A 27703-nucleotide genomic window follows, 5' to 3' on the forward strand; every position below is an offset into this window, starting at 1 on the left:
GGAAGAAGAGAGGGAGGGGGAGGAGGAAGAGGGAGAGGAGGAAGAGGAGAAGGAGAAGAAGAAAGAATTAATGATACAATAGTGAGCTCTGATTTGAAAATGTACACAATTTAAAGAACTGTCCACAACCTCCTGTGATGTCAGTGTACATTAAAAACTACATTAATAAATAGCATTTGTTTTTGTTTTCCTTTTCTTTTCTATAAGATGAATGATACTAAATTTTAAAGCTGTAGTCTCCTGACTTGTACTGATCCCATTCTGCACTTCTATGGCAGCTCTGTGTGTGTGTGTGTGTGTGTGTGTGTGTGTGTACATTAATACTGTTACAATTATGTGTTCTTACCATGGTAGGCACTATAGGAGACCAATGAAACTTAGGATACTTTGTGCCAGGGAACTTGGCAAAGAAAGAGACAAAGTGATATAAGTAACAAATTAACTAAGTAAGATTTACCTTGGAAGGTAGGGCATCAGTGAGTCCAGGAGCAGGCTTGCCACTGGGCTGAGCAGAGGACCGCCTTGTAGAACAAGAGTCAGAGCTAGCTGCACAGCTGCTGTGTTTGGTACAGCAGCGAGGGGAATATAGGCCATAAGCTGGAGTTTACAAACTGTTTTCTGAGTTAATTTTCTCAGTAGTGTACTTCTAGAACTTTACGTGATTACTTGAATTTCCACTTAAGATAAAATTGGATAGTATTGTATAACAGAACTTGAGGAGTCACTACACACATCTCTGCTCACTCCAGATAAGGAGCCCGCAACAGAACACAGTGTAAATGTAACCAAAGTCCAACTTGGTGAACCATGCATTTTATAGGAGTTACAGGAATATGGGTGAGGGGTTACTTATAAAATCACACATGACTCCAAGACAGCTGCATCACCAAAGCCCACCCCAGGACTCATTACATTGCACAAAGCTGGGAACTTGGAACTCACTGCACAGCCTGCAGGCAGCGCAACAGGTTGGAGAGTGTCCCATTTAAGTGAATTAATTGCTCTAAACCTTTTCTAGGTAGGTCAGCTGCTTCTGTTTTCTACTTCTTCCAGGTTGTGTGGATCTGGTCTCAGAATCTGTGCAGTTTGCAGATGCCTCTCAGCAGCTTTACTGTCTACTTTGGGAGGGAGCTGTAGAGAATCTGGTCAGTTTCAGGGACTTCCTGAAGGCATTTTGAGTTGTTTACCTTCCTGATTAAGGAGCTTTCCTTAAGTATGGAAACTGCTACCCAACAGATACTATAGGAGCTCTCTTTATAAAATGGGCTCTTAGGTGTGAAAAGATCTTGGCTCACACTGCATTTCTTGATCCTTGTACAGTGTTGGTGTTTCTTAAAATCTTCTGTAGGTTATATTAGATTCTAAATATCTGTGTGTATGTGTTCCATCAAGAGACAGAAGATACTTTACTGAATATGAAGCAACTTCTTGTGTTTGAGGGACAAAAAAAGGGGAAGAATATGATAATGATGCATGTAGTTCCTGGGATTAGAAAAAAATAATTATACTACTGTCATGACTAGCCTTAATTGTCCACTTAACTCAGTTTAGGGTTATCTGAAAGGAGAAACCTCAAGTGAGGAATTGCCTAGATTAGGTTGACCTGTGGGTCTGTTTGTGAGGGGTTGTCTTGATTGTTAACTGATAATGATTGACGCCCTGTACACTGGGCAGCACCATTCCTTGGGCAGATGATACTGGGCTGTGTAAGCAAGCACTCCAAGCACGAGCCTATGATCACGAAAGGAGTCCACAGAGTGAGCCAGCAAGCAGTGCTCCTCGGTGGTTTCTGCTTCGGGTTTCTGCCCTGACTTCCCTCAATGATGGACTGTGACCTGGAAGGATAAGCCAGATAAAGCTGTTCCTCCCCTAAGATGCTTTTGGTCAGAATGCTTTAGCACAGCAACAGAAATAAAAAATACCCTAATTTTGATATGAAAAATAACATTTTTTTTTCTTTCTCAGGTTGAACAAGTAAAGTTACTTGACCGGTTTAGTACCAACAACAAGTCACTGACAGGAACACTGTATCTTACGGCCACACACCTACTATTTATTGACGCTCAGCAAAAAGAAACCTGGGTAAGGTGGACGGTCTACTTTTGCAATAACAGTAGGCTGGTTATTAAATCTCTGGTTATTTATCTCAACCAGTTTTTTGTTAGGTTTTTGTCTTTGTTGTTTTTGTTTTGGACAAGACCTTGCTATATATCCCAGGCAGGCTTTGAACTTCCTTTATCTTCTGGAGAGCTGGGATTACAGGCATCAGAGATCAGTTACATTTTTTTGTTTGTTTGTTTTTTAAGTGACTCTTCTCTTCTATGAATAATTTATATCATTTGTAATATGAAGTTATATAGAATACCAGACTTTTTAAAACTCTGGAAAAATTTAGACAATGTCTCTTTGTTCCTTTAAAAGTTTTTTTTTAAAAAAGTCAAGGTAACATTTGTACATATTAGCAATTGTATGGATTGTATAATATATTCCATAGCCTTTTAATGCCAAATTACAGGTAGGGAATTTTTTTTGTAACCTTAAACATTGCACTATACTTATGCAAATATTTTGTATATATGTCCAAATACTGCCTTACAGGCATACTTGTATGTAATGTGTATGTGTACGTGTGCAGCTAACATGCAGTGGATGTTTCAATAACATGGTAGGTTTGAACTGTATAGGTCCATTCATTGGCTGAGTTGTTTTCTTTTTTTGTTTTTAAGATTTATTGTTTTTATGTATATGGGTGTATTTCTGTGTCGGGGTATATATGAATTCTGGTGCCCTTGAAGTACAGAAGAGAGCATCAGATCTCTGAAACTGGAGTTACAGGTGATTGTGAGACACTTGATGTGGGTGCAGGGAACTGAACTCAGGCCCTCTGCAGGACCAGTACATGCTTAAAACTCCTGAGCCAGAACTCCAGCTCTTTCCTTTTCTATTTTGTAGATTACAATTTAAAAACTAAACTTAACAGGTAAATCATATAGCATAGGAGTAGTGCATAAATTAAGAAAAAGTTAAATATGTCATGGATACATTAAATGTATGGTCATTTTTGTCATTATTACAAAATCAAATTGTTACACGATTTATCAATATTTACACGTATAGACACAAGGTGTCGATGGTACCATTGGGAGTTAGCATACTACATGCTATACTACAGAATTCATTTTGTAGCCACTTCTGGTATTATTGTAGCAAGATCACCTCTGCAAGAATCTGCTTAAAATGCTGTGGGCTACTGCTCATCAGATCACGAGCAGACCCTGATTGTTTCTCCAGGAAATTGCATAGTGTAATAAAAAGTGACATCCTGGGGACCTCTCATATGTTCACTGTGTCTAATGTATAACATAAAATTATTAATGATTTATTCTGGAAATATTTGCAGTCCATAGATTATTAGCAGTGAAGTGGGGAGGAGGGCTAAGTTAAGCTTGGGTTTTTTGTTTTGTTTTTCTGTTTTTTAACTGGGATAAAGATATTGATGCCCCCAAATCCTGTGATGTTGAAGGGTCAACTCCACAAACATCTCGTGAGGCATTTCTATATACGTTCCGGTGTTTCTCTTGTGTTTCTCTTGGGCATTTCCTAGGAGTAAGAAGACATGGCTAGGTCTTATAAAAATGCATGTTCAAACTTTCAGATTGTTCTTTCAAATGGTTGTTCCAGGCTATTCCTCTTAGTGGAGTGTCATGTTTTCCTGTTTTCTCATCAACACTGGCATGGCCACTGTACAGATGGGTCTGTAGATCTAGCTACAGACCTGCCTATCTGTCTAATTCACATGAGCAGCTAACTCTCACCTTGCTGAGGACAGGGTAGTCATCCCTGCACAGGTTTGGGTTTATAGGTTTTCTTTCTGTTGAATTATCTGTTCTTTTTATTTCTATTTATTGACTTGTAAAAATTGTTTTGACTTTTTGTGCTAGGGACAGGTTTGGCTGAGTGATATTCCCAGCCCTGTCTTCTGATTTTATAAGAGTTCTGGGTTTCGTCGCTTTATGAGTTTGTGTGTTATCATTGGTTTGTCTCAGTAATAGCCAGTCTTTTGTATACTTTTATGTACATGTCTTTTCATTAAAGTTTACATTTTTAACACAGATTCTTTTCAGTTTTTTCTTTTATGTTTTTATGTGTGGTACAGTTAAGAAATCTTCCTGTGTGTCACTGTAAGGAAGTTCCCTCTGTGTTTTCTTCGTCAGAAGCTCTTAAGTTTTATTCCCACCTGGCAGTTCTTAAGCCACCTGGAAGAGACCTAGTGTATGGCATGACATGGAGTTAGGTACTATTTTTTGACTGCTTCTTTCACGATAAAGCTTTGTATATGGGGACCACTGTTGCTCTGTGTGTCCTGCTCTTTTGACATATGGACTGCACTTACGTGCCTCGCTTCTTTGTTAACAGCAGCATCTTAGATGTGTTGGTACACAGGATTACCGATCCTCTCAACTTGTTCTTGAAGGTTGTCATGGCTACCTGCTGTCTTGTCTTCTTCCCTAGTCCTCATTCCTTCAGCAGATCCTGGCTGAGTACCTGCTCTGTTTTCATACCTCCAATACTAGGTATTTTGGAGACAATAGCCAATGTTCTTCTGGAGATCACATCCTATGCAAGAGAAACAAATGATAAATAAATAAAATGCAAATTACACTCTACACTAGGAAATCAGGTGGCATACTCCAGATTCCGGGGTGGGAACCTTACCACTTTGGTTCTGCTGCTACACTCTGCCCCCTTGCTCAGCCAGCATTTATTGATGTGGAGGAAAAGAAATGACAACATATTCTTGATTCAGGCATTGCATTGTGTTAAATGTGATAGCACCTAACATCTGATGCTTTGAGCATTAACATGTATGCAGTCTAGAGAAGAATAAATACCAGTGTTTGTGTGTTGGTGACTGGGTGTCTATTTATGCTGTAGATACTACACCACCATATTGCCTCTGTGGAGAAACTTGCTCTGACCACTTCTGGATGCCCACTTGTGATTCAGTGCAAGAACTTCAGGATTGTGCATTTCATTGTTCCCAGGGAAAGAGATTGCCATGATATTTATAACTCTCTGCTGCAACTATCAAAACAAGGTATTGTTCTTAGAGAGCACAGCTCTCATACTCACTCAATCAAGATGGGTTTTCCAGGATGCTTTAAGGTGTCTTAATTTTACCCTTCAGTTATAGTTAGCTTCATAGGTACAGTCAAACCCCTCAGTGGCATAGAAATCCTCCACAGTGGTTTAGAAATAATAGAATCTAATGCTTTGAACTGTAAGATTCTTCAATAAAGAAATAATGTAAGGAAAGGTATTTATAATACAGCCTTAGATTGATAAGTAGCACATTGTGTATATGTTTGTGTTTGTGCAGATATGGAAGCACGTGTGTGTGTCTGTATGTATGGAGGTCAGGATTCAGTGTCTTTACTTAGGAACTATCTACTTCATTGTTTGAGGCAGTTTAGGTGAGACTGGCTGGCTGTGAGCCTGAGGGAGCCACCTGCTTCCATCTCCCCAGCACTGGGATCACAGCCATGTGCTCTCACAGCTGACCTTTTACTTGGATGCTGAGGACCAAACTCTGGTCCTTATGTTTTTACAGGAAGCACTTTCCTGATCAGTCTATCTCCCTAGTTCCTTACTTTCTTTTTAATTTGTGTTTTCTCTATTAATGGAAGAGGTATTACTAAGTGAAAAGCCGTAGACAGTCATGGTCCTGTAGTAGCAGTAGCAAAGGTGGTAGACGCATCAGGAGACAAGAGAATCCTGTTTTAGTAGATGGAGGGTTGGGAGGGATAGAAGCCCTAAAAGTGGATCTTCCATTACCCAGGCTTGGGCATCTGAAGGCTTCCATAAACCCAGACATAACTTGGATTACTTGTTGGCCTGGATTTCAGTGAGCAATTCAGATGGAGGCCCACATGCGTGATCTAGGAGTAGGTCCATGTTCTCTCTGAGGACATAGAGTCTCATACATTCCATTGTCCTAGGTTGAACCAAGGTATATAGCAAAGACGGTTATGTGCCAATGTCCTTGCTGGCTAGGGTCCATACTGACCTATAAGAATGGGTGATTCTGGGGCTGGAGAAGACAGTTCGATAATTAAGAGTATTGTCTGCTCTTTCAGAGGACCAGGGTTGATTCCCAGCATCCCCAAGGTAATTCATAACCATCTATAGTTCTAGTTTCAGAGGATCCAGTGTTCTCTTCTGGCCTGCACAGGCACTAGGACCAAATGTGTTGCTCAGACATGCATGCAGGATAAACAGCCACACACATTAAATTAACTTAAAAAGAACGTATGATGCAGTTCCATGCTCTCTTTGCCATCCCTGTTTTGTTTATTATTATTTAATCCCTCCCTCTCTTTTTCTTTGATGTGCTCCACTATATAGGCTAGTCTCAAACACAGTCCTTCTGCCTTGGACTTGTGAATGCTGGGGCTTTAGACATGGACTACACCTGGCCATTTCTAGTTTTTAGTCATTTTATTTGTTTTGTGGTGTGTTTGTGGAAAAGGATGAATAAGAAGTGTCTGTGTTTTTAAAATGTAATATTGAAGAAAAAGGAAAGGCACACAGTAGAAGATCTAACTTTTAAGGTACTTTTTGCTATAACATAGATCTTAGGTCCATACACGTGTGTTTAACTATAGTCATTTGTTGTAAGATTTAGATTCAGGTATGTTCATGTCTTAGCCACTTCTTTGAAGACTTTAAAGAAAAAAGGAGGGGTAAGCCCTGAAAATTCATTTTATCTTGTAAATTTCATTGTATTGACTTTTACTACTTTGCAGCAAAATATGAAGATCTCTATGCCTTCTCTTATAATCCCAAGCAAAATGATACTGAACGACTGAATGGTTGGCAGCTTATTGACCTTGCTGCGGAGTATGAGAGGATGGGAGTGCCCAATGCAAACTGGCAACTGTCGGATGCCAACCGAGAGTACAAGGTAAGCAAACAGCCTCTACAGCAGGTCAGAGGACAGTCCTGAGAGCAGTGTAGGGCAGTGGTCAGCAATCTGTAGAGCAGCGTGCGGCTCTCACTGCTGTCAGTGTTTTAAAGGTGTCCTTTTTGTTTGTTTGTTTGTTTGGTGTTCTTGCCTCATTATCTCTCCAGGTTTTTTTTTCCTTTTTGTATGTAGGCACTTAGTGCTATGCATTTACCTCTTAGAACCTCCTTCATTGTGTCCCCTAAGTTTAGGTATGTTGTATTTTCATTTTATTCAATTCTAGAAAGTCTTTAATTTTTTCTTCTTGACTCATTTTACATTCAGCAAAGAGTTGTTCAGTTTCCATGATTTTGTAGGCTTTCTGTTGTTGAAATTCAGCTTTAATCCATGGTGGTCTGATAGGATACAGGGTGTTATTTCAGTTTTCCTATATTGTTGAGACTTGCTTTGTGTCTGAGTATATAGTCAATTTTGGAGAAAGGTCTGTGAAGTGCTGGGAAGACGGTATATTCTTTTGTGTTTGGGTGAAATGTTCTGTAAATAACTCTTTGATCCATTTACATATATGTCCATTCGTTCCAGTATTTCTTTGTTTAGTTTTTGTCTGGATAACCTGTCTGTTGGTGAGAGTGGGGTATTGAAATTTCCCACTATCAGTGTGTGAGGGTCAATATGTGATTAAGATATAGTAGTGTTTCTCTTATGAACTTGGGTGCCCTTGTGTTTGGTGCACAGATGTTAGGAATGTCAAGTCCTCTGGTGGATTTTTCCTTGGATGAGGCTGTCCTGTCCTTCCCTAGTCTTCTGACTAGTTTTGGTTTGAAGTCTGTTTTGTCAGATACTAAAATGGCTACACCCACTTGCTTCTTAGGTGCATTTGCTTGAAATAGCTTTTCCAGTTTTTTACCCTGAAGTAATAGATCCTTGATGTTAAGGTGTCTTTTTGGATACAGCAGAAAGATGGATCCTGGTTTCGAATCTCTATTGTTCATCTGTGTGCTTTTATAGAGGACTGAGACCATTGATGTTGAGAGAGATCAATGACTAATGATGGTGGTTTCCTTTTATTTTGGTGGTGGTGGTAGTGTGTGTGTGTGTGTGTGTGTGTGTGTGTGTCTGTGTGTGTGTGCACGCACATTTCCCCTGTTGACTTTGTTGGTCTAGGATTATATATCCCCTGTGTCTTTGGAGGTGTGGTTAGCCTCTTTAGGTTGGAGTTTTCATTCTAGCATCTTCTGTAGGGCTGGATTTGTAGATAAATATCGCTTACATTTGGTTTTATGATGAAATATCTTAATTTATCTATCTATGGTGACTGAAAATTCTTCCGGGTATACAAGTCTGGGCTGGCATCTCTGGTCTCTTAGTGTCTGCAGCACATCTGTCCAGGTAGCTTTCAGAGTCTCCCTTGAGAAGTCAGGTGCCACTTTACTACGTCTGCCTTTATATGTTACTCGCTCATTTTCCCTGCCAGCTTTTAATTTTTTCTTTGCTCTGTACATTCAGTGTTTTGATTATTTTGTGCTGAGGAACTTTCTTTTCTAGTCGCCTATTTGGTGTTCTGGCTTTGACAGGCATCTCCATTGAGTTCGGGAGATTTTCCTCTGAGTTAGTTGAAAGTATTTTCTGTGCCCTTTGTCTGTGTTTCATCTCCTTCCTTTTTCCTATTTTGTTCAATTTGATCTTTTCATGGTGTTCCAGGTTTCCTGAATGTCTTATGCCAGAAGTTTCTTTAGACTTTTTCTTCTCTCGTGTTTCCAGGGTCAGTGGTTCTCTCTTCCATATCTTGTATTCTGTTGGTGAAGCTTCCTGTTCAAGTTTCTAAATCTGTCATTTCCACACTTCTCTGAGTTTCGGTTTTCCTTATTAATTCTTTTTCCACATTCAGGTCTTTAACTGTTTGTGTTTTCATAGATTTCTTTTTTCTTTTATATTTTTTGTTTTTGTTTTTGTTTTTCGAGACAGGGTTTCTCTGTGTAGTCCTGGCTGTCCTGGAACTCACTCTGTAGACCAGGCTTGCCTCAAACTCAGAAATCCACCAGCTTCTGCCTCCCAAGTGCTGGAATTAAAGGTGTGCACCACCACAGTCTAGCAGGTATTCCATAAACTTCTTTAAGGAATGTATTTCCTTGTTAAAGGCCTTATTAGAGGCTGTTTTAAGGTCTTTTTTCTTGTGCTTCAGCTATGATGGGATCCTCAGCGCCTGCTGTAGCAGGGCTGCTGGCTCTAAGGGAGACACATTGTCTTGGCTGTTCCTGTGCTTTCATGCTGGTGTCTGGGGATATGGCATTGGGAGATTGTAATTTTAGGTGCAGACATCTGGACTTGTCTTTGTTGGGTGTTTGTCCCTTGGTTTCTCTGGCTCCTAGGGAAAGTGTGGTGGTTGTGTAGTGCTTGATAGGAAATACTCTGGTCATGATTGGTGTGGCTACTGGGGGTTACAGGTAAAAATGTGTTTCTGGGTATTGGGGTCGGACACTTTTGCAATGAGGGTGGGCTAGGAGGGGGCATTCGGGGTTCCACTAGGATCTGCTTAGACTCCTGGGAGTTGGGGCAGAAAGGAAAGACCACAGCAGGTCTGCTACAGAGCTGGGGATGAGACTGGGGGATTGGATTTGGAGGAAGAGAGGAGGGGTGAAGATCTGCAGTTAATCCACCTGCTTCACCAGCCTCACATTTTCTGATTGAAGTATTTTCATTTGATATTCGCAGGTCTGTGAGACTTATCCCAGAGAGCTGTATGTTCCTCGGACAGCTAGCCGGCCGGTGATCGTGGGCAGTTCCAACTTCCGGAGCAAGGGCAGACTTCCGGTCTTATCCTACTGCCGGCAGGGCACTGAGGTAGGAACCTTCTCTGCTTTATAAACTCGGTGAACTGAAGTTCTGCTCTAAGCTTCTGGGTGAACACTGTTTTGTTTTTGAGATAAGATCTCACTATGTAGCTCTAGATGCCCCATTGCATACTATGTAGACCAGACTGGCCTTGAGTTTATGGGATCTGCCTGTCTCTGCCTCCTCAACCCTGGGGTTAAAGGCACATGCCATCACAGCTGCCAGTAAATATAAATATTAATTTTCACTTCACAGGTTTGCTGTTGTAATGTTGGTAACAGAGACATGCTGGCTTTTCCCTATCGTTTCTGGAGTTTTTAAAACAAAATTACCCTGAAGTGCTCCTTTCCTGCCTTTCCCAGAAATTCCTTAATAATGGGACCAGTGAATAGATAGGTTCTGTTTCTTTTCTTCAGGCTTCCTTTAGTCCTGCGTGTACTTAGAGAAATCGGATAGCTTGCTTGTGCCCAGGCAAGCGCTGAAAGCAGGAAGAGAACCCAGGGCTCTGTCAGCAGGCCTCACGTGGAAAGGACTTTGCAATGAGAAGGTGGAGGAGGCGGGCCAACTTTGTAAACTGATTTTTAAACACATTCCTAACTCCCCACCCCACCCGGAAGATTTTTCTTTTTCCTTGGATTCTGGAATTTCACGGTGCTCTGCCTCAGTATGTCATTTACAGACAGCCCAGAAACTCAGGTTCTGCAGCCATTCTTTTCTCTGTTGGTTTTCTTTGTAGTTTTTCTTTTTTAGCTTGTATAAATAGACAGACTTCCTATGTAGCCTTCAAGTCTGTTTTCTGGAAGAGTTCCTTAATTCTATTTCTCATTCAACTCTCAGATTCTTTATTTCTGAGACTGTGACATTTAAGGGTTCTTTCTCTACTAAATTTCTCTAGTCAATTTCCTGCTGTTCTCTGATTTGGAGTCACTAACTCTCATGCAGATTTTTTTTTTTTTTAAGGTTCATGACTTTCTGTTATATCAAATGACATTTTTTTTCAATTTTTATTAGATATTTTCTTCATTTACATTTCAAATGCTATTTTTTTTTTTTTTTTTTGGTAGGAATTCTGTGTGGCTGTGTCTCCCTCTCCTCATGTTTTGCTGTTTGGAAGTTTGCATGACTGACGTTGTATGCCTTTGCAGTTTTAAATGTTTTTGCTGTGCATTCGGCTTCCTCACCGAGGCTGTGCTTATGCTAGTGTATCAGCAGAAGGACTTGGTGTGATGTAACAGTCAGAACTCACACACTGCTGGGTAGACCATATCTAATCCTCTTTGTAGACTAAGTGCTCAGTGAGAAAGAATCTGGAGGTCACAGCTCATCTTTATGTGATCAGCCACACCCTGCTTCCGTGCAGGTGCCAGCTCATGCGCTCTGACCTTTCAGCTAGATTCTCCCAGCTCCTTTCTGTAGCAGGCACTTCCTCTGTCAGAGCAGTTCTCAGGCTGCTGTTGCCCCCAAATGTCACGGTACTGTTGTTGGAGTTTCTTTGTTGATGCTTGTCATGGTGGTTCTATATGTCTTACGTTTGTTAGAACCTAGGTCAGGTAAGTTTTAAACAGAAGTCTAATGCTAGTACCTTAAGTCCTAGGGTGTAACAACCTGGTCACCTTTGACACACCTTGTTAGATTACACTCTTTATTGGAAAGGTAGGCTGGAAAATACTTGTGGTTGACTTAGTAAACAAAAGATAAGTGTACAAGGAGTGTGGAGCATAGGATTCCTTTACAGCAACAACCCAAACCCTGCTTATGCTCAAAGAACTAAGAGGCCACATCCAACAATAAAAAACTGACTAAAAACATTTACAGAAAACAGGAGAGAGAACTCTTGAACTCTAAAAGCAACACAATGGTCATCATTTTCTTCTGCCATTGTAATTTTTGAGATTGTATTTTGTGTGTGCATATAAAATATTCAAACACTTATACTTGTAACACTTTGTCTCGATGATACGCTATTAGAATATTTCTGTAGAGTTAAGTTGGAGGTAACATGGGTAAGATTACAGATGGGTATATACTTCTAAATCATTTACTTTTTTTTTCTGTCAAGGTAGGGCAGGGCAGGGTTCCAAGACAGGGTTTCTCTTTGTAGCCCTGACTGTCCTTGAACCCACTCTGTAAACCAATATGGCCTCAAACTCACATAAATCCACCTACCTCTGTTCCTGAGTATGCCTTAAATTATCTTTTCAAATCTTTATGTCTCACTTTATAAAAAGTGACTTTTAGTAGGGAAATAAAATTTGAGCTGTAAGTTTACTTTTTAATTTTTATTTTACACTTTGTCTTAGTTCAAACTGTGTAGACCTGACCCAAGAGGCTTTAGTGAAGAATTTCAGTATGTAGCCTAGGTATTTTGGTGAAGAGACACCAAGGTAACTCTATAAAGGACAACATTTAATTGGGACTGGCTTATAGGTTCAGAGATTGCATCCATTATCATATAGGCAGGAGCATGGCAGCTTCCAGCCAGGAATGGCATGGGAAGAGCTGAGAGTTCTACATCTTGATCTGACTGTAGCCAGGAGAAAGCTGACTCTTCCACACTGAGGAGAGCTTCAAAGCCCACCTGTCACCCCACAGTGTGACTCACTTCCTCCAACAAGGCCACATCTCCTAACAGTACCATTCCCTATGGGCCAAGCATATTGAAACCAGCACACACATATAGGTGCTTTGCTTGAATGTTTGTGTACTATGCATATGCCTGGTGCTTACAGGATCCCCTGAAACTAGAGTTACAAAAGATTGTGAGCCTCCATGCAGGTGCTGCCCTCTGGAAGAGCAGTGGGTGCTCTCACCTGTCAGACCATCTCTTCTGGTCAAGATGAAAAGTTCCTGGTAAGGGAAAGAGAAATGGTGCAGGGGTTAAGAGTGCTTCCTGCTCTTCCAAAGGACTTGAGTTTAGTTCCCAGCAACCATGTCCATTAGATCACAATTGCCTGTAATTCCAGCTCCAAGGCATTAAATACTCCCTTGTGGCCTCTGAGGGGACTTACATACAAGTGGCAAGCACTTGCATAGGTATGCACTCATAAATAAAAATCTTAAAATTTCTTATTCTATATGTACTGTTAGCCCATTTTCTTTACTTGAACTTGAGCTGAAAGAACCTTGTAGCTCATTAAAAACCTGGAATGCAGATGTTTCCTTAGCGTCTGCTCCTTGATAGACAGCTAACCAAGTGGTACTCCTTAGGGCCACAATATCCTTAATTTATTTTTGATTGTGCGTGTGTGTGTGTGTGTGTGTGTATGTGTGTGTGTACACAAACTAGGTAAAGAAACATTTAGTTTTCTTAGAATAAAATATTGGGAAGTGTCTTAAGGTTTTATTGCTATGAATAGATACTGTGACCACAGGAACTCTTATGAAGGAAAATACTTTACTATGGCTGGCTTACATGTCCAAAGGTTTAGTTCATTATTGCCATGGCAGGAAGCATGGCTGTATGCAGGCAGATACGATGTGGGAGAAATAGCTGAGAATTCTATATCTGGATCAGCAGGCAGAAAGACGACCTGGCTTGAGCTTCTGAAATACCTCATGTGATACAATTCCTACGACAAGGCTACAGCTAATCCAACAAGGCCACACCTTCAATACTGCCACTCTCTATGAGTCTGTGTGAGCCATTTTGATGTAACCCCCACAGGAAATATAGGCAGCATCTAGATTTTGAGAAGTATTTAAATCAAATAATTTTTTAAAAGTTAATACTGTCTAAATTTATTTCTGACTTTTAAATAGATTGTGTGTTTGACTGTAATACTTTTGAGTCTTTTTTCAAAAAGCCTTTAGAGTCTTTTTATAAAATCTGTTTTTTGTCTTTTTGAAATTAGGCTGCCATTTGTCGATGTAGTCAGCCGTTGTCAGGCTTCAGTGCCAGGTGCCTAGAGGATGAGCATTTGCTTCAAGCCATTAGTAAAGCCAACCCAGGAAACCGGTACATGTATGTTGTGGATACCAGGCCCAAGGTATGTATCCAGTACTTTGCAGTCAGTTATCTTTATTGTTTCATGTCTTTAATTAATGGGAATAAATATATTTGCCCAAAAAGAACATATTTGAATTGTAGTTTTAAATTAACCAAGGCTAATGCTATAAAGAAAATCTGTTCTTTGAGGGATACTAAAGTTCTCAATGCCCTAGGTCATAATTTGTTCTGTCTCCTGATAATATGTACATATATTTATGCATATGTGTGTGTATGTATAGATTTGTGTATGTATAGATATATATTTATAACACACACACAAATGGACAAATGGAGCTATGTTTTCTTTTTTGTTATTGTTTGGTTTGGTTTGGCTTGGTTTTTCATGATGGCTTCACTGTATAGCTCTGGCTGATGTGAAACTCACTGTGGACTAGGCTGGCCTAGAATTCAAAATCCTCCTGTCTCTGCCTCCAAAGTGCTGGAATTAAAGATGTGAGCCACCACACCCTGCCACATATGGAACTCTTGAGGATGTATTAAGTCTTATGCTATTGTGAAGAAGGACTAGATAGTGTGTGATGTAAATACTTAGAAATTCCTAATCCCTCCTCTCTCTCCCTTACTTTCCTTTTTGTTGTTGATACTTAGTTTCTTTGTGACAGGATCTCATGTAGCATTTGTACTATGTAGCTAATCCTGATCCTCTGCCTCTGCCTCCCAAATGCTGGAATTATAGGCAGGCACCACTGCACCCACCTTACTAGTCTTCATTAATAAAGCTGTTAGTTAACAAAACACTTTGTGTTAAAGTAATTTGGCCATAAAGTGAAAGATTTAAACAAAAGAGGGAACAGTTACTGCATGAGGAAACTGAATTAGAGAATTGTAATGAACAGGAAATCGCTGTTCTCCTGGTGTCTGTGGCACAAGGCTGAATTCTTATCATTGAGACCAAACCAGAATCCGTACTTCTTTTTATATGCACAGTAAACAGCTGATTCACATAGGACCCTGAAATTAGAGTAATTACAATCTTCAACGGTGAGAGCTAACTTTATTTTGATTTTTATTATAGCATCGCATGCAGAGCTGGTGGGATACACAAAAGGACATTGGCAGAATTATAGTGAGGATTTCTTCAAAAATCTGGAATGATGAGAAAATAAGAGAAAGCGATGAGAGAAAGCGAGTGAGCACTGTAGACCGCTTGTAGGCAGTACTGTGAGAGGGACCAAAGCTGTTGCAGAGTGATGGCCATCACTGTGCGGTCTCACAAAAGACTGGAGAACACAGACGATGAGAATAACTCGAGCAAATTAGAAAGCATCAAAACTTAGGACTTGCTATTGATAATCTAAGACTCAAAAGTTGGTAATGTCTCCTAAGAAAAGTTGTGTTCTCTTGTTACTAGAGGCTTATAAGCTAATGATCCTTTTTTAGGTGATATTGTATGTAAGAGGTGATCGTATCTGACTGTGATTGTAGCTCAAGACTTAATAGTTTTTAATTTACATAATTGTCATTGATACAGAAATATTTTTCACTTACTATTCTAAGTTTAAAATTAAATAGTAGTAATGTGGACACATTTTTAATTTTACTTCAAATTTTATTTCAGGGTGGGTAACTGTTGAGCCAGCAGGTATAATTCACCTGTACGTGCTACCAACCAAAGGTCCATTCACTGAATAAAAAGCTACTTCCACCCATGGATCATTTTCTTTATCCACACTCACTCATATGAAAAGAATAATAATTATAGTAACGTACTACATGCAAGAAGCCAGCAAGCCAAATCTTAAGGGTGTCTCAGATCAGTGTCTGTTCCCCTCTGGAGAGCATTTTCTGTTAGGCACAGTTCTTGGAGCTGTGCTAGGCTGGTGGATGATGCTGTACACACAGAGCTGTGAGACAGTCTGGGTCTCCATGGATGGGCTTGGTGGTGTAGACTGTGGTTCAGCTCTGGCTCTCAGGGCCCCGTGGTTTGACCTCACAGACTGATTCTGTAAACTGAGCTTCCCAGCTCTGCCCACCTCCAAATCCAGATTTATAAGGAAACATTCCTTTTTAACTTTGAGACGTCACAGAAATGTGAAAAGCTGATGAGAAAGGACTTGAATTATCTTTTGGAATTTTGAGTCTTGTTTGACTAGGTTTTCTCTGTGTAGCAACCACAGTTCCCTGCACACTGCCCTTCTGGGAGTGGCTAGTTTGCTTAGTAAAAGATAGTAGCTTATTCACTTTTGATGAGTTTCTTTAAATGTTGTCCAGCCTATAAAGTGTGACTTAGTGTTTTTATGACATTTTGATAAATTAAAGATAAAAATAATTTGTAAATTTCTAAATTTTTGAATTTTAGCTCAATGCAATGGCTAACAGAGCAGCTGGAAAAGGTTATGAAAATGAAGACAACTATTCTAATATTAGATTTCAATTCGTTGGAATAGAAAATATTCATGTCATGAGATCCAGCCTTCAGAAATTACTAGAAGGTATGATTATTGTACACCTTTTAGAGAGCTTTGTGCAATGGAAGTACAGTGACTGTCACATAGGGCTTTGACTGTTCTGTCAGTCACACTCAGAGTAAAGAGAATGTGGAATTGACATTAATGTGACATACTAAAAGTATTACGTTTAGCATGTAGTCAGTACTAAAACCAATAGAACAGTCCCCCTACCTCTTCCCATCCTTCCTTCCCTCTCCTCTCTCTTTCCTTTTTTGAGACAAAGTGTCACCGAAGGTATCCTCAAACTTCCTCTGAAGCCAAGGCTTGCCTTTAATTACTGATCCTCTTGCTTCAGCTTCTCAGGTGCAGGGATTACAGTGTGCACAAATACAGCCAGCGAGGAGATCTTCTATTGTCATCCAGTCATTCTTTATTCTTACATCTCACTTCAGCATAGGCACATTGTGGGGGGGGGGTCCCCAGATGCCCTGTCTGCAGTTCTAATGGTCACTGTTGGTAGAGATCATTGAGTGGTCACTGCACTCTTCATGATGTCATTCATATGTGTGTATGTGTGTGTGTGTATATGTATATAGCAAGAGAATTTAAACATCTGTGCTACCTTTTACAAAGGCAGATGAACATTTATTTTAAGCCTAAGGAATGACAGGAGCTTTATTCAGCTTGTCGTAGCACATTTAATTGATACACATTTTCCCCAGTTCACTCCCCAAGATCACTGCAAGACAGATGTGGGAAGGAAGAGTGGGCACTCCAGCCGCCTTCTAATTGAAACCTTCTCTATTTCACAGTGAATGGCAGCAAGGGGCTTTCTGTCAATGATTTCTACTCTGGTTTGGAGAGTTCAGGATGGCTTCGCCATATCAAGGCTGTTTTGGATGCTGCAATCTTCTTAGCCAAAGTAACTATCTCTCGTTGGTTCAGGTTTGTAATGGTTGGGGAAGGAATGGACTTGGCCTTGGTAAGTCTTGGTTCTGCTCAGACAACTTTTTTTGTTCTTTGCCTCTTTAATGGGGTTCACATCAGTTTGAAGTGGTACCTAAGATGGAGGTTTACAGTCCCCAACCACTTACAAACAACATTTTGTTTGCTTGTTTTGTCTTTGTTGTGTGTTTTAGTTTTGCTATAGCAACAGTGTTATTGCGGGCCGGGTCTTCTTTATGATGTGTGTCTTCTGGTGTGGGTTTTAGTACAGAGCCTTATTGATTTATGTAAAGGGAATTTTGCAAGAATCTAAGCGTGTCATTTCCTCCCAGGCAATAGTGGTTGAAAATGCAAGTGTGTTGGTCCACTGTTCGGATGGGTGGGACAGGACCTCCCAAGTGTGCTCGCTCGGCTCACTGTTGTTGGATTCCTACTACAGGACAATGAAAGGATTCATGGTAAGGATTTGTTCCATTGAACCCAGTGATTTCTTTACCCAGGGGATGCTTGGCAGTAGTCAGAGACACTTTTATACTAAGGTCATGCAGCTGATAGACTCTGCTAGGCAGCTGACCCTGCACAGAGCAGCTGCAGTTAAAGAGTCCTTGGGCCCTCCATGTCTGCTTCCGTAGCAGAGAACCTGCAGGCTGACTGATCCCTATTTGTGCGACAGGTTTTTGGCCAAATACTTTTAGATTTAGAGATTGACACCACCACCCACCGCCACTGCCACTACCACCACCACCCTAAAGTGTTACAAAATTGTTGATATTTTCTCCCTCACCTTTATCTAGTAAAAGTAATGTAAAATACAGGATTTAATTGTAAACCATGTTGAGGGAATGTTAATCTACAGCACCTTGATGTTAAAGTTAAATATTGATCATTTCGGTTTATGAAACCAACAATTTTCTTCTAGGCAGAAATTTATTTTCTATTTATTTTCTGTTTAGTATTTGATTAGATCAGCTTTCACGCTTGGGAGGTTGAAGGTCATCCTTTGCTATATTAGCAGTTTGAGACCAGCCTGAGCTACGTGAGACCCTGTCTAAGAACAAAACAAAATCTCCACAGAAATACATAGTGAGCAGATGAAGAGGTATTAGAGAGGTGTGAGCGCTAATTAATAATCAGAGTCCTGTGCCAAGGGTGACGTAAAGTCACAGACCTTGCTCAGCACCGTTATTGCACTCTGATACTGAGTCTGGATAAACTAAATGGAAATAAGAAAACTATGTGAAAATGGTGCCAATAAAAGTAACACTAGGTGGTCGGACAGTGGCGCACGCCTTTACTTCCAGTACTTGGGAGGCAGAGGGAAGTGGATCTCTGTGAGTTTGAGGCCAGCCTTGCCTATAGAGCTAGTTCCAGGACATCCAAAGCTGCACAGAGAAACACTGTCTTGCAAAACCAAACAAGAAAAAAAAACCAACAAAACAAACAAACAACAACAAAAACCACTTAATAAAATAACATTAAGCTTACTTTGAAAGTATAAGTGAGGAATATTATTCTTAGCTCATTGGCCAAGCATCTGAATGAAGCCGTATAGTAAGTGACCAGGCCCACAGCGAAGCCCCTTTACACGCATGAGGGTAGGATGAGTGGATGTGAGCGTAAGCCTGGTGTTGAAAGGGTGAGAACCTGTGGAGAAGGATGCTGGGATGTGTCCTTTCCCATAGGCAGTGAGAGCCAGTAGGAAAGAGCAAGCAGTAGCTTGATGAAAGATGCTCTGTAAAAAGATGCCTTGGCCTCTTGAAGGCAGGAGGGAGTGGGATGGAGGCTGAAGGTCCTGGATAGACTGTTAGTCCATCTGAAGAGGGGGAAGGACTGAAAGTAAGGCAGCAGCACGCACACAAGTGTACACAGGTGGTGGTCTCAGGGGACATTGACAAAGGAGAACCCGTACAAGCTGCCCATAGATTGAGTGGGCATAGGGGATAGGAGCCCTCATCTGGGTTTCCAGGCTACCAAGTCAGCTTCCTGCTCTTCTCTGAGCTAAGCAGAGCAGGAGACTAAGGACGAATACAATGATAGAGGACCCAGCATGACATTTCCACCCACGGTCACAGCATAGAGGTGACAATGACACCCATGATAGGTGCATCCTGGATCAGTATGCTCTGTTAAGTGGATTTAAGGCAACATAGGAGATGCCAAAGTGGCCATCGTGACACTGAGAAAAGAATATGTTTGATGATTATGTAATGAGATTATAAGGCGTGCCAAGTACTAAGAAGCTACTTCAGATCTGACTGAAAACATCAGAGATCTGCTCTCTCATTGGCTATGGTGATGCAGGTCTTTAGTTCCTGTTCTTGGGGAGCTGAGGCAGGAGGATGGAGAGTTCAACTCAACCTGGGTTTCATATTGAAAAGTTGATTAAAAACAAAAAACTAAAAAGGAAAAGAAAAGTAAGAGCTGTTACTTTGGTGGAATTCGTCAATAGAGAAGTAGTGCCCTGAAGACTGAACAGCATATGCAGGGATAGCAGTGCTGGCATCGGAATAAAAGCTAACTCTTTTACTGACTTGGTTTGGTTTACCAAGACTCAGAGTCTTGTTTACCATTTTTCTTATACTTGGCATAAACAGTGTACAAAAAGACCAATGGTTTACTACAGAGCTGGCCATTATTGGCATTTTAGTTACAGTTTGTAGTTTCCCTCTGGCACCCCACACTCTGTTTGAGGGCAGGGTTTCCCTATGATATATCTGTCTGGTCTCTGATCCTCTATGCTCTTGCCTCTGAGTCCTGGAGTTCAGCTGGCTTTTCCATGTTATTTTTGTACGTACAAAAATGTAATGCTGCTTTACCAAGTGTGTTTTTAATGAGTGCAACTGGAGTCATTTGTTGTAGGATGATTTCCATGTCTTTTTACTTTTTAGTAACCCTCACTCTTGTCTAAGTTCTGCCTACTTTTTTTTATTTTAATTTAGTCTTTATTTTTTTATATCTGTTCTTAGCAGAATTGTCACTGTATTTTTTCAAGTTGAAAATAGCTATATAGTTGATTTTGCGTTTTCTCACTAGGTTTTAATAGAAAAAGATTGGATATCGTTTGGGCATAAATTTTCAGAGAGGTGAGTAGCAATAATATATTTAAATCTTTGCATAATAGCACCACCCTGTTTTTCCTTGTTGGAATTTACATATCTCTGTGGCATGGGAACTATAGCTCTGTATTATCTGAAACTAGACTTAATGTCTCTGTTATTTCCTTCTTAGTGCCTTTGTTAGTTCTCATGGCCATTGATGTTCAGTCTTACAGCAAGGCTGGCCTTGAACTTCTGGTCCTCCTGCTTTTCCTTCCTGAGGACTGGGGTTACAGATGTCCACTAAAATGATGGTTACACATGGGCTTTTATTGTCCATATTACATATGTAGTACTTGTATGTATAGTTTGTAGGTTTAAGTTTACCATGCCTAAGCAATGAACTTCTTGCAGAGGCATTTTTCCAACGCTTGTGCTTTCTGGGGGTTTAGGTGTGGCCATTTGGATGGTGACCCAAAGGAAGTCTCACCAGTGTTCACTCAGTTCTTGGAGTGTGTCTGGCATCTGACTGAGCAGTTCCCACAAGCCTTTGAATTCAACGAAGCGTTTCTTCTTCAGATCCATGAGCACATTCATTCATGCCAATTTGGGAACTTCCTTGGCAACTGTCAGAAGGAGAGAGAGGAACTCAGGTGAGTGGATGGTGAAATGTGCCTGTCCCTCTGCACCACCGTACATCATGGCTGTACAATGAAGTGCCCTGACCGTTTCAGATAGAGTTGAATTCTACTTTAGACTTTCTTGTCTGTATTTTTGAAACTAAAGTACCCTACTAATATCTGCCACCTTTCTGTTTTGAAATATATTTTGAAGTATAATAATATCCAGAAAAGTACATGGAGGATTACACACACACACACACACACACACACACACACACACAGAGCCAGTACCCAGAGCAAGAACCCCATGCTGTTTGTTCCCTTAAAGTTTTGGTGCTCTTTTTCAGTTTAATGTATATTTTAGAAGAGAGAAATCTTTACATAATTTCTTAGGAAGTGTAGGTTACCAGTTTTATAGGGGTGGGAGGCATAAATCAGTGGGTTTGTCTTATGGTAAGGTGGCAGTTGTAGCTCTCCTCCTTGTGGGGCAGACAAGCCTGCTAGCATTGTTCCATGGGGTCCCTGATGGGGTCTCATGCAGGCACTAAGTACCACACTTGCCCCCCCTCACCTGTTCTTTATACCAGCTTGTAGTTTGGAGTCTTTCTTAGAACATACCTGTGGGCCATCTTAGGGTGTATGGTACTGGGCATGCCTACAGCATCTGTTAGGCTTACCTGCTGTGGATATGCCTCCTCTGTAGCCATCTGTCCATCAAATGTGTGCCTTTAGACAAGCACATGACTGGCATTTCAAAATCTTCCACTGAAATGTGTTTCTGACCTGTGGTAGTTGCCCTCATGGCCCAGCATGGGGTTGTGAGAATAAGACAGAACAATTGAATCAGTGTTCTGTTGCAAGGCTTGGCAGTCCTGGGATATGAGGAGAATCCCTAAGTGGACAAGAGAGAAACAGGGGTTGACCTGTGTTGTGCTCAAGACACATTTACTACATGGTCACAAATGAGAAAGAACAGCAGGGAAAGCAGAGCTCAGGCAGGAGAGGTGAGTCTCCAGCTGGAAGCCACGGAAAGCAACCGCCTTATCTATAGCATTAGCCGGGCTCTGAGGATCGCTAGGTAAGACTTTTATGTGCTTATTCCATAAGGTTAAAGGAGAAAACTTACTCCCTGTGGCCTTTTCTTTTGGATGACAAAAAGAAGTACTTAAATCCTCTCTACAGTTCTAAATCTCAGAGACTGACAGTCTTGGAACCAAATACAGCCTCTTTCAATTTTAAGTAAGTTGACCTTGAAGCATTTATATGTGATTTTTCTCATACAAATTTTGGGAACTTTTAAGAATAATGTTAACTTTATTTTTATTATTACTATCATCATCATCATCATCATTATTACTTCTATGAGAGTTTTGCCTGTGTGCACTCTGTGTGTGTGTGTGTGTGTTTTGCTTGTGGAGGGCAGAAGAGGCTATCCAATTCCTTAGAACTGAAATTGCAAATGGCTGTGAGCCTGCAAGTGTGTTCTGGGAACTGAACCCAGGTCTTCTGGAAAAGTAGCCAGTGTTCTTAAGCACTGAGCCATCTCTCCATTCCCTAAAAATATTATTTTAATTAAACATATTCAAAAAACATATTCATGGGGTATAGTATGATCATTGTATCAATATATACAATAATGAGCAGATCAAGATAGTATTCCAGTATTTTTAAGATTTCTTAATTTTAATGGACACACAATGTATGTTTATGAACAATGAGGTATTTTGGAACCTGTGCCTAGCGTGTGGTAATCAGGACAGACCAGTTGGTGTCCTGTCTGCTCCTTGTTACCGTGTGTGAGCTCCTCTCTTCAGTTGTTTATAGAACTTGGAATAGGCTTTGTAAGCTGTTCCCGCTGGGTTGTGCTGGGAGCTCTAGAGCTCACTCACTATTCATCTAAAGGTGTTTTGGTTAAAAACTTTCTAAACTTCTTTGTCATAAAGGTTTTGGAGAAACATGTACCACCAGTTTGATCGGACGCTCCATCCTCGGCAGTCTGTGCTGAGCATAATTATGAATATGAATGAGCAAAACAAGCAGTTAGAGGAGGACATTAAAGACCTCGAGGCTGTAAGTATTCTGAGTGGTCTAATAAAGCATATTTGTTTAATTCACTATATGACAGTGTCTTCCATTTTGGGTTTTTTGATTACAGATGAAGAGAATTTATTGGGCATGTCCTTTTTGTTTGTTGAGAATAAACTTCCAAATTTTGCTCATTTTTCTCTTGGCCTGTTTGCCTTTTTTTTTTTTTTTTTTTTTTTTGTCAAGGTTCCTTAAATACTAGATACTAGATACTAATTCTCTGTTGGGGCTATTGCAAATAGCTTTGGCATATTCTGATTTCTACATCTTACTGTTGTTATCTTTATGCTTTGCCGTGTGTGTGTACATATTATGTGTACATATATACACACACATACTTTTTTAAAAATGCTAGACAGTTCTTTTTTGTTCAGAGAACGGTCCTGTCTGCCTCAGAGATGGATGTTTTTCATTGTCTCTTGGGTAAGAGGAGTGGTGACTGCTTAGGTAAACTAGAGGGCACATATTAGTGTTCAAGAAAGGGAGGGCAAGATAGGCAGCAAGGGACAGTTGTCTGGAGTTGATTTAGAGAGCTTGATGCTCTGCTATGGGACACTTTAAATATTACCTTAAAAAAAAAAACTGTGCTACCTTCCAAAGGCTCATCTGTTCCCTTGGCAACCCATCGTGAGGGATGCCTGTGAGAAGCTCGTCAGGGTCGGTGGGACCTTCAGCTGAGTTAGGTGTGATTGCTGGGTTACAGTGAAGTCAGTCAGGTTGAGCATATTCTCTGCGTCCTTGCCTTATGAAATGATTGCTTGTTAAACTTCCTAAGGAAGATGTGTGTTTCTGGCATGTGAAGACCTAGTGTCCTATACAGTCAAATCTGGTTGAAACGATTGACAAACGGAAACACTTACTGAAGCATTTTCTTTGATAAATATCAAGCTCTTGGGATTTCCTTTTTTGAGGGGGTGGGGTTCGAGACAGTGTTTCTCTGTGTAGCCCTGGCTGTTCTGGAACTCACTCAGGCTGGCCTTGAACTCAGAAATCCGCCTGCCTCTGCCTCCCAAGTGCTGGGATTAAAGGCGTGCGCCACCACTGTCCGGCTTGCTCTGGGGATTTTTAGTTATTGAGTTCATAATTGTGTATCACACACAAGGGGACACTTGTGAAAGCATATTTTCTTCACTCCACGTGGATCGATCACCCGTTAGTTGTAGTCATTAATGTTTTTTCAACGTTTTGTTTTGCTTTAGAAAATTAAGCATTGCAAAAATGGCATCCTAACGAAGGACTTGCTGCATGCTGTCCACCCTGAATCACCTGCCCTGAAAACCTCGCTGTGTCTGAAAGAGCAGAGTCTGCTTCCGGTGAAGGACACACTCCGAGCTATAGAGGGCAGCAGCCCAGCAGATAATCGGTACTGTGACTATGCCGAGGAATTTTCTAAGTCGGAGCCTGCCGTGGTCAGCTTGGAGTACGGGGTGGCCAGAATGACTTGTTAGCCTCCTTCCGAGATCCCTGGATGACTGTAGTGTAAGAAATGTATAGTTGTGAGGATGGTCTGTACACACGGGCAGGGGTTGTTGAGTGACTTTGGGGCTTAGCAGTAAGTGAGAAAGTAGGTGGCTGAGAAAAGGATCATAGGAACTCTTGAGAGGAGTAAGTCAGCTAAGCGCCATTTGTAACAAGAACACGCTCCTTTCTGTGGGAAGTGAGTGCCAGTGTGTGTGTGTACTGCAAAGGGTTTACACAGGACTGGTGAGCTGACAGTCTGTTGATTCAGATGTTAATTCCAGCCAAGCTCAGTAGCTTTCCTCTAACTCTGAGAAAACAGACCTGACAACCTGAACCCTCAGTGACTGACGTGGCATGTGCTTTCAGTTCTGGAGCTGTGTGACTGCGAATTTTGCCATTTAGTGACGTTTTAACATTAAAGTGCCATGCAAAGTACTTATGGGACAGCCTTAGAGTAGACTCAGTTTACTCTGTGGGTTTTATAGCCGAGGACAGGGTGTTTGATCTCTCCTTTCATCAGCCTTATTTCATATGAAGAACTATCTGCACTCTGATTACTTGGGGCGCACACTGCAGTGTTCTACCATGGAAAGTTGTAGACATACTCTGCTAGTTCGTAATTAGCCAGCTCCACCCGTATTTAAAATCAGTGTTACCGAAGGCTTTGTTCTCGTTGTCATTTGTTCTAAGCTGCAGCTGACAGTTCATTATTCACAGCTTAGAGGACTCATTTCTTAGGCTAGTATAAGCACATTTGGCATTTACTTTCGGCTTACTGCAGTCTATTAATTCTTACTCTGTGGTTGGCTTTAATCCTTTGATAACTGTACATTTACAGTGGCAAAGCTCTAAAGTGCTCTGAGTGCTAAATACATTTTTAACTTGAGTGTAGCTGCCTATAAACTTTCAGGTAAAGGAAAAAGGGAAGTGCAGGTAGTGGAGATTTTGCTTGGTTACGAATTTTAAAGCAATCATTTTTGTGTGGAGCATATTTCCTTTCTCTTAATATAGAAGGGGCAGAGAAGGGAGCACTGGGGAGCCAGTTAATGTCCAACAGAAGCAGCTTTGATGCAGGGAAAGGTTTATTTTGCTTTATTAGGCTCATTGTTATTCTGTGCACTGGGACATACATATCTTTTCTAAAAAATCACTTGCAACTGTCAGTATTACCAGCTGGCTCTCAAAGTTTAATAACATTGATGGTGTGTGAGGTACAGTTCAGGGGCACTACAAAATCTGTGTACATTATCTTATATATCTCCTGACTACACCTATATCTGTAGTATTTCTTGTGTTAGTTTTGAACATATGTATCTTTTTTTGGGGGGAAAAAAAAGGAAAGCTTTATCGTATATGATTTTATCTAGTCCTTATTTTTCCAATTCACTTCTGTAAGACCTTATGTAATAAAAACACTGCATTTTAAAAAGTAACAGAAATATACTAAAAATTACAATGTATAATGAACAGTGTTTAGACATTGAGAAAGGAAACTTAATCTCTGTGGCCACAACAGGAGGGTTTTGTGCCTTGGTTCCAGTCAGGTTGTGGTTTTAGACTTCTGTGGCAGACTTCCTAGTCATCTTCTGGGTTCATTATGCTGATTTTCAACTTCACATGTATATATGTGTTTACATGCTCACACAGAAAACATCCTGAGTGACGTACAGGACATACGTTGGCAAAAGTCTGTGTAAATGTCTCATAAAATTAGATTTATGTTCATTGTGTTTTGGGATGTATAGCATGTAAATTATTTCATGTATTATTTAAAGGCAATTAAATGTTCATGTTTTACTTTGAGTGTTTTTCTTTTGGGATAAAAAACAAATGAGGAAGGATCCTAGAGGAGAACCTGTCACTGTCACTTTACTGAACTGGCATGATTCCTAACTGCATGCTAAATCCAGTTGTGGATCCATGAGTGGAGCTCTCATCCCTCGTTAGAGGAACTTCTTTTTGTAGCAGATGGAGACCATAACAGAAATCCACAAGTGCCCAAAATGCTGAGAGCAGCTGACCACAGAGTGCCCGATACCAGCTGACACAGCTACAGCACAGTCCTGCATGCACAGGAGGCTCAGGGAACACAGCAGAAGGAGGGTGCACAGAAAGACTAGGCAAGCTGTAAGAGCCAGAGAACTAGGAAATATGCCTTGATTTTGTGTTTCTTAGAAATGACAGGGAAGCTACACACACATCATACCACAACAATATGGTTGCCTGAACAGTGACATTAACAGTTGACATGGCAGCGTGGATGGGGAAAGTCTCACAGGACCTCACCAGAGACTTAAGACCACAGGAAATTCAGTATTGCTGAGAGAGGAGAATCCATCTGCCCCAGGGTTGAGCCTAGAAAATGGTAATCCAGTTGCAAGTGGTCAGCCCTGAAATGGTGTACATACAAGCCAGTCTAAACAGGGAAAACAAAAGACAAATCAAGGTTGTGCTTGTTTTCCCTTGCTTGGGCAAAGGGTCTTATAATTACCTTAACACGGTGGAGTTTTAGCATCTCATTTCCCAAAGGTATTGACATGTTCCTTTTATATACAAACATGCTTTCTGAATAATTAACCAGGCTTGTGGCTGACAGATTCAGTAGAGAGTGATGAAGTTGTAGAAGTGCCTTTGTCGGTGGCCTGTGATCTGTGCTGTTACCAGCTTGCAGGTGGAAGCCTGGGTCCACCAAGTAGATACATTCAAGGTGAACTGATTCAATGCCAGTGTAAAGAAGAAATCACAGGCCAAGAAATGGGCAGCTCTGTTAGGAGTGTTTGGAACACTGGTCTTCTGGGTGAGAAGCAGCGTGGGAAACTGTGTGAAAAAAGATGCCCCATTCTCTCACTCCCACCCGCTGTCATTGTTCATCTGATGCGTAAGGGTGTGGGGTGAGCCTCTCCTGTTAGGATGTTTTTTGCAGGTCAACTTGAGAATTACAAAAGTATTGCACCTGGCCATTCTGAGTTACCCACATAACCATTTGGGTATGTCCACCCTGCAGCCTGTGGACTTCATGTCTCCAGGGTAGGTGATGACCACAGCTCTCCATATTTTGTGGATGAGAGTATAATATTGCAATTTAGATGAGACACCATGAAGTTGTTTTTTTTGGTTTTTGGTTTTTGTTTTTGGTTTTGTTTTTTGGTTGTTTGAGACAGGGTTTCTCTGTATAGCCCTGGCTGTCCTGGAACTCACTTTGTAGATCAGGCTGGCCTCGAACTCAGAAATCCACCTGCCTCTGCCTCCCAAGTGGTGGGGTTAAAAGCGTGTGCCACCACGCCCGTCTCACCCTGAAGTTTTTAGGGCATCACTTTTTATTAGCCAAAAAAGTCTGAATTAATTGTCTTTGCTTTTCC

General features: G+C 40.9%; 1 protein-coding gene across 2 annotated transcripts in view; it reads left to right on the plus strand.

Annotated features, from left to right (window-relative positions):
- Mtmr6 (myotubularin related protein 6) overlaps positions 1–26141 on the plus strand; it is a 37180-nt gene extending 11039 nt beyond the window's left edge. The window contains exons 2-15 of one of the 2 annotated variants that reach the window (XM_085828705.1): positions 1966–2082; positions 4936–5098; positions 6807–6964; positions 9677–9805; positions 13648–13782; positions 14821–14934; positions 16105–16237; positions 17008–17117; positions 17473–17598; positions 20174–20223; positions 20628–20828; positions 21906–22037; positions 22742–22868; positions 24083–26141. In XM_085828705.1, coding sequence (XP_085684831.1) covers positions 1966–2082; positions 4936–5098; positions 6807–6964; positions 9677–9805; positions 13648–13782; positions 14821–14934; positions 16105–16237; positions 17008–17117; positions 17473–17598; positions 20174–20223; positions 20628–20828; positions 21906–22037; positions 22742–22868; positions 24083–24331 — 1944 coding nt within the window. In that variant the 3' untranslated portion in view covers positions 24332–26141. The remainder of the gene's footprint in view (positions 1–1965; positions 2083–4935; positions 5099–6806; positions 6965–9676; positions 9806–13647; positions 13783–14820; positions 14935–16104; positions 16238–17007; positions 17118–17472; positions 17599–20173; positions 20224–20627; positions 20829–21905; positions 22038–22741; positions 22869–24082) is intronic. The other variant, XM_021182178.3, reaches the window with a different exon arrangement.
- The last annotated feature ends 1562 nt before the right edge of the window (positions 26142–27703 follow it).

Source organism: Mus caroli, unplaced genomic scaffold (assembly GCF_978045245.1).
Source record: "Mus caroli unplaced genomic scaffold, Mus_caroli_1 scaffold_12, whole genome shotgun sequence".
In the NCBI taxonomy this organism is placed as follows: Eukaryota; Metazoa; Chordata; class Mammalia; order Rodentia; family Muridae; genus Mus; species Mus caroli.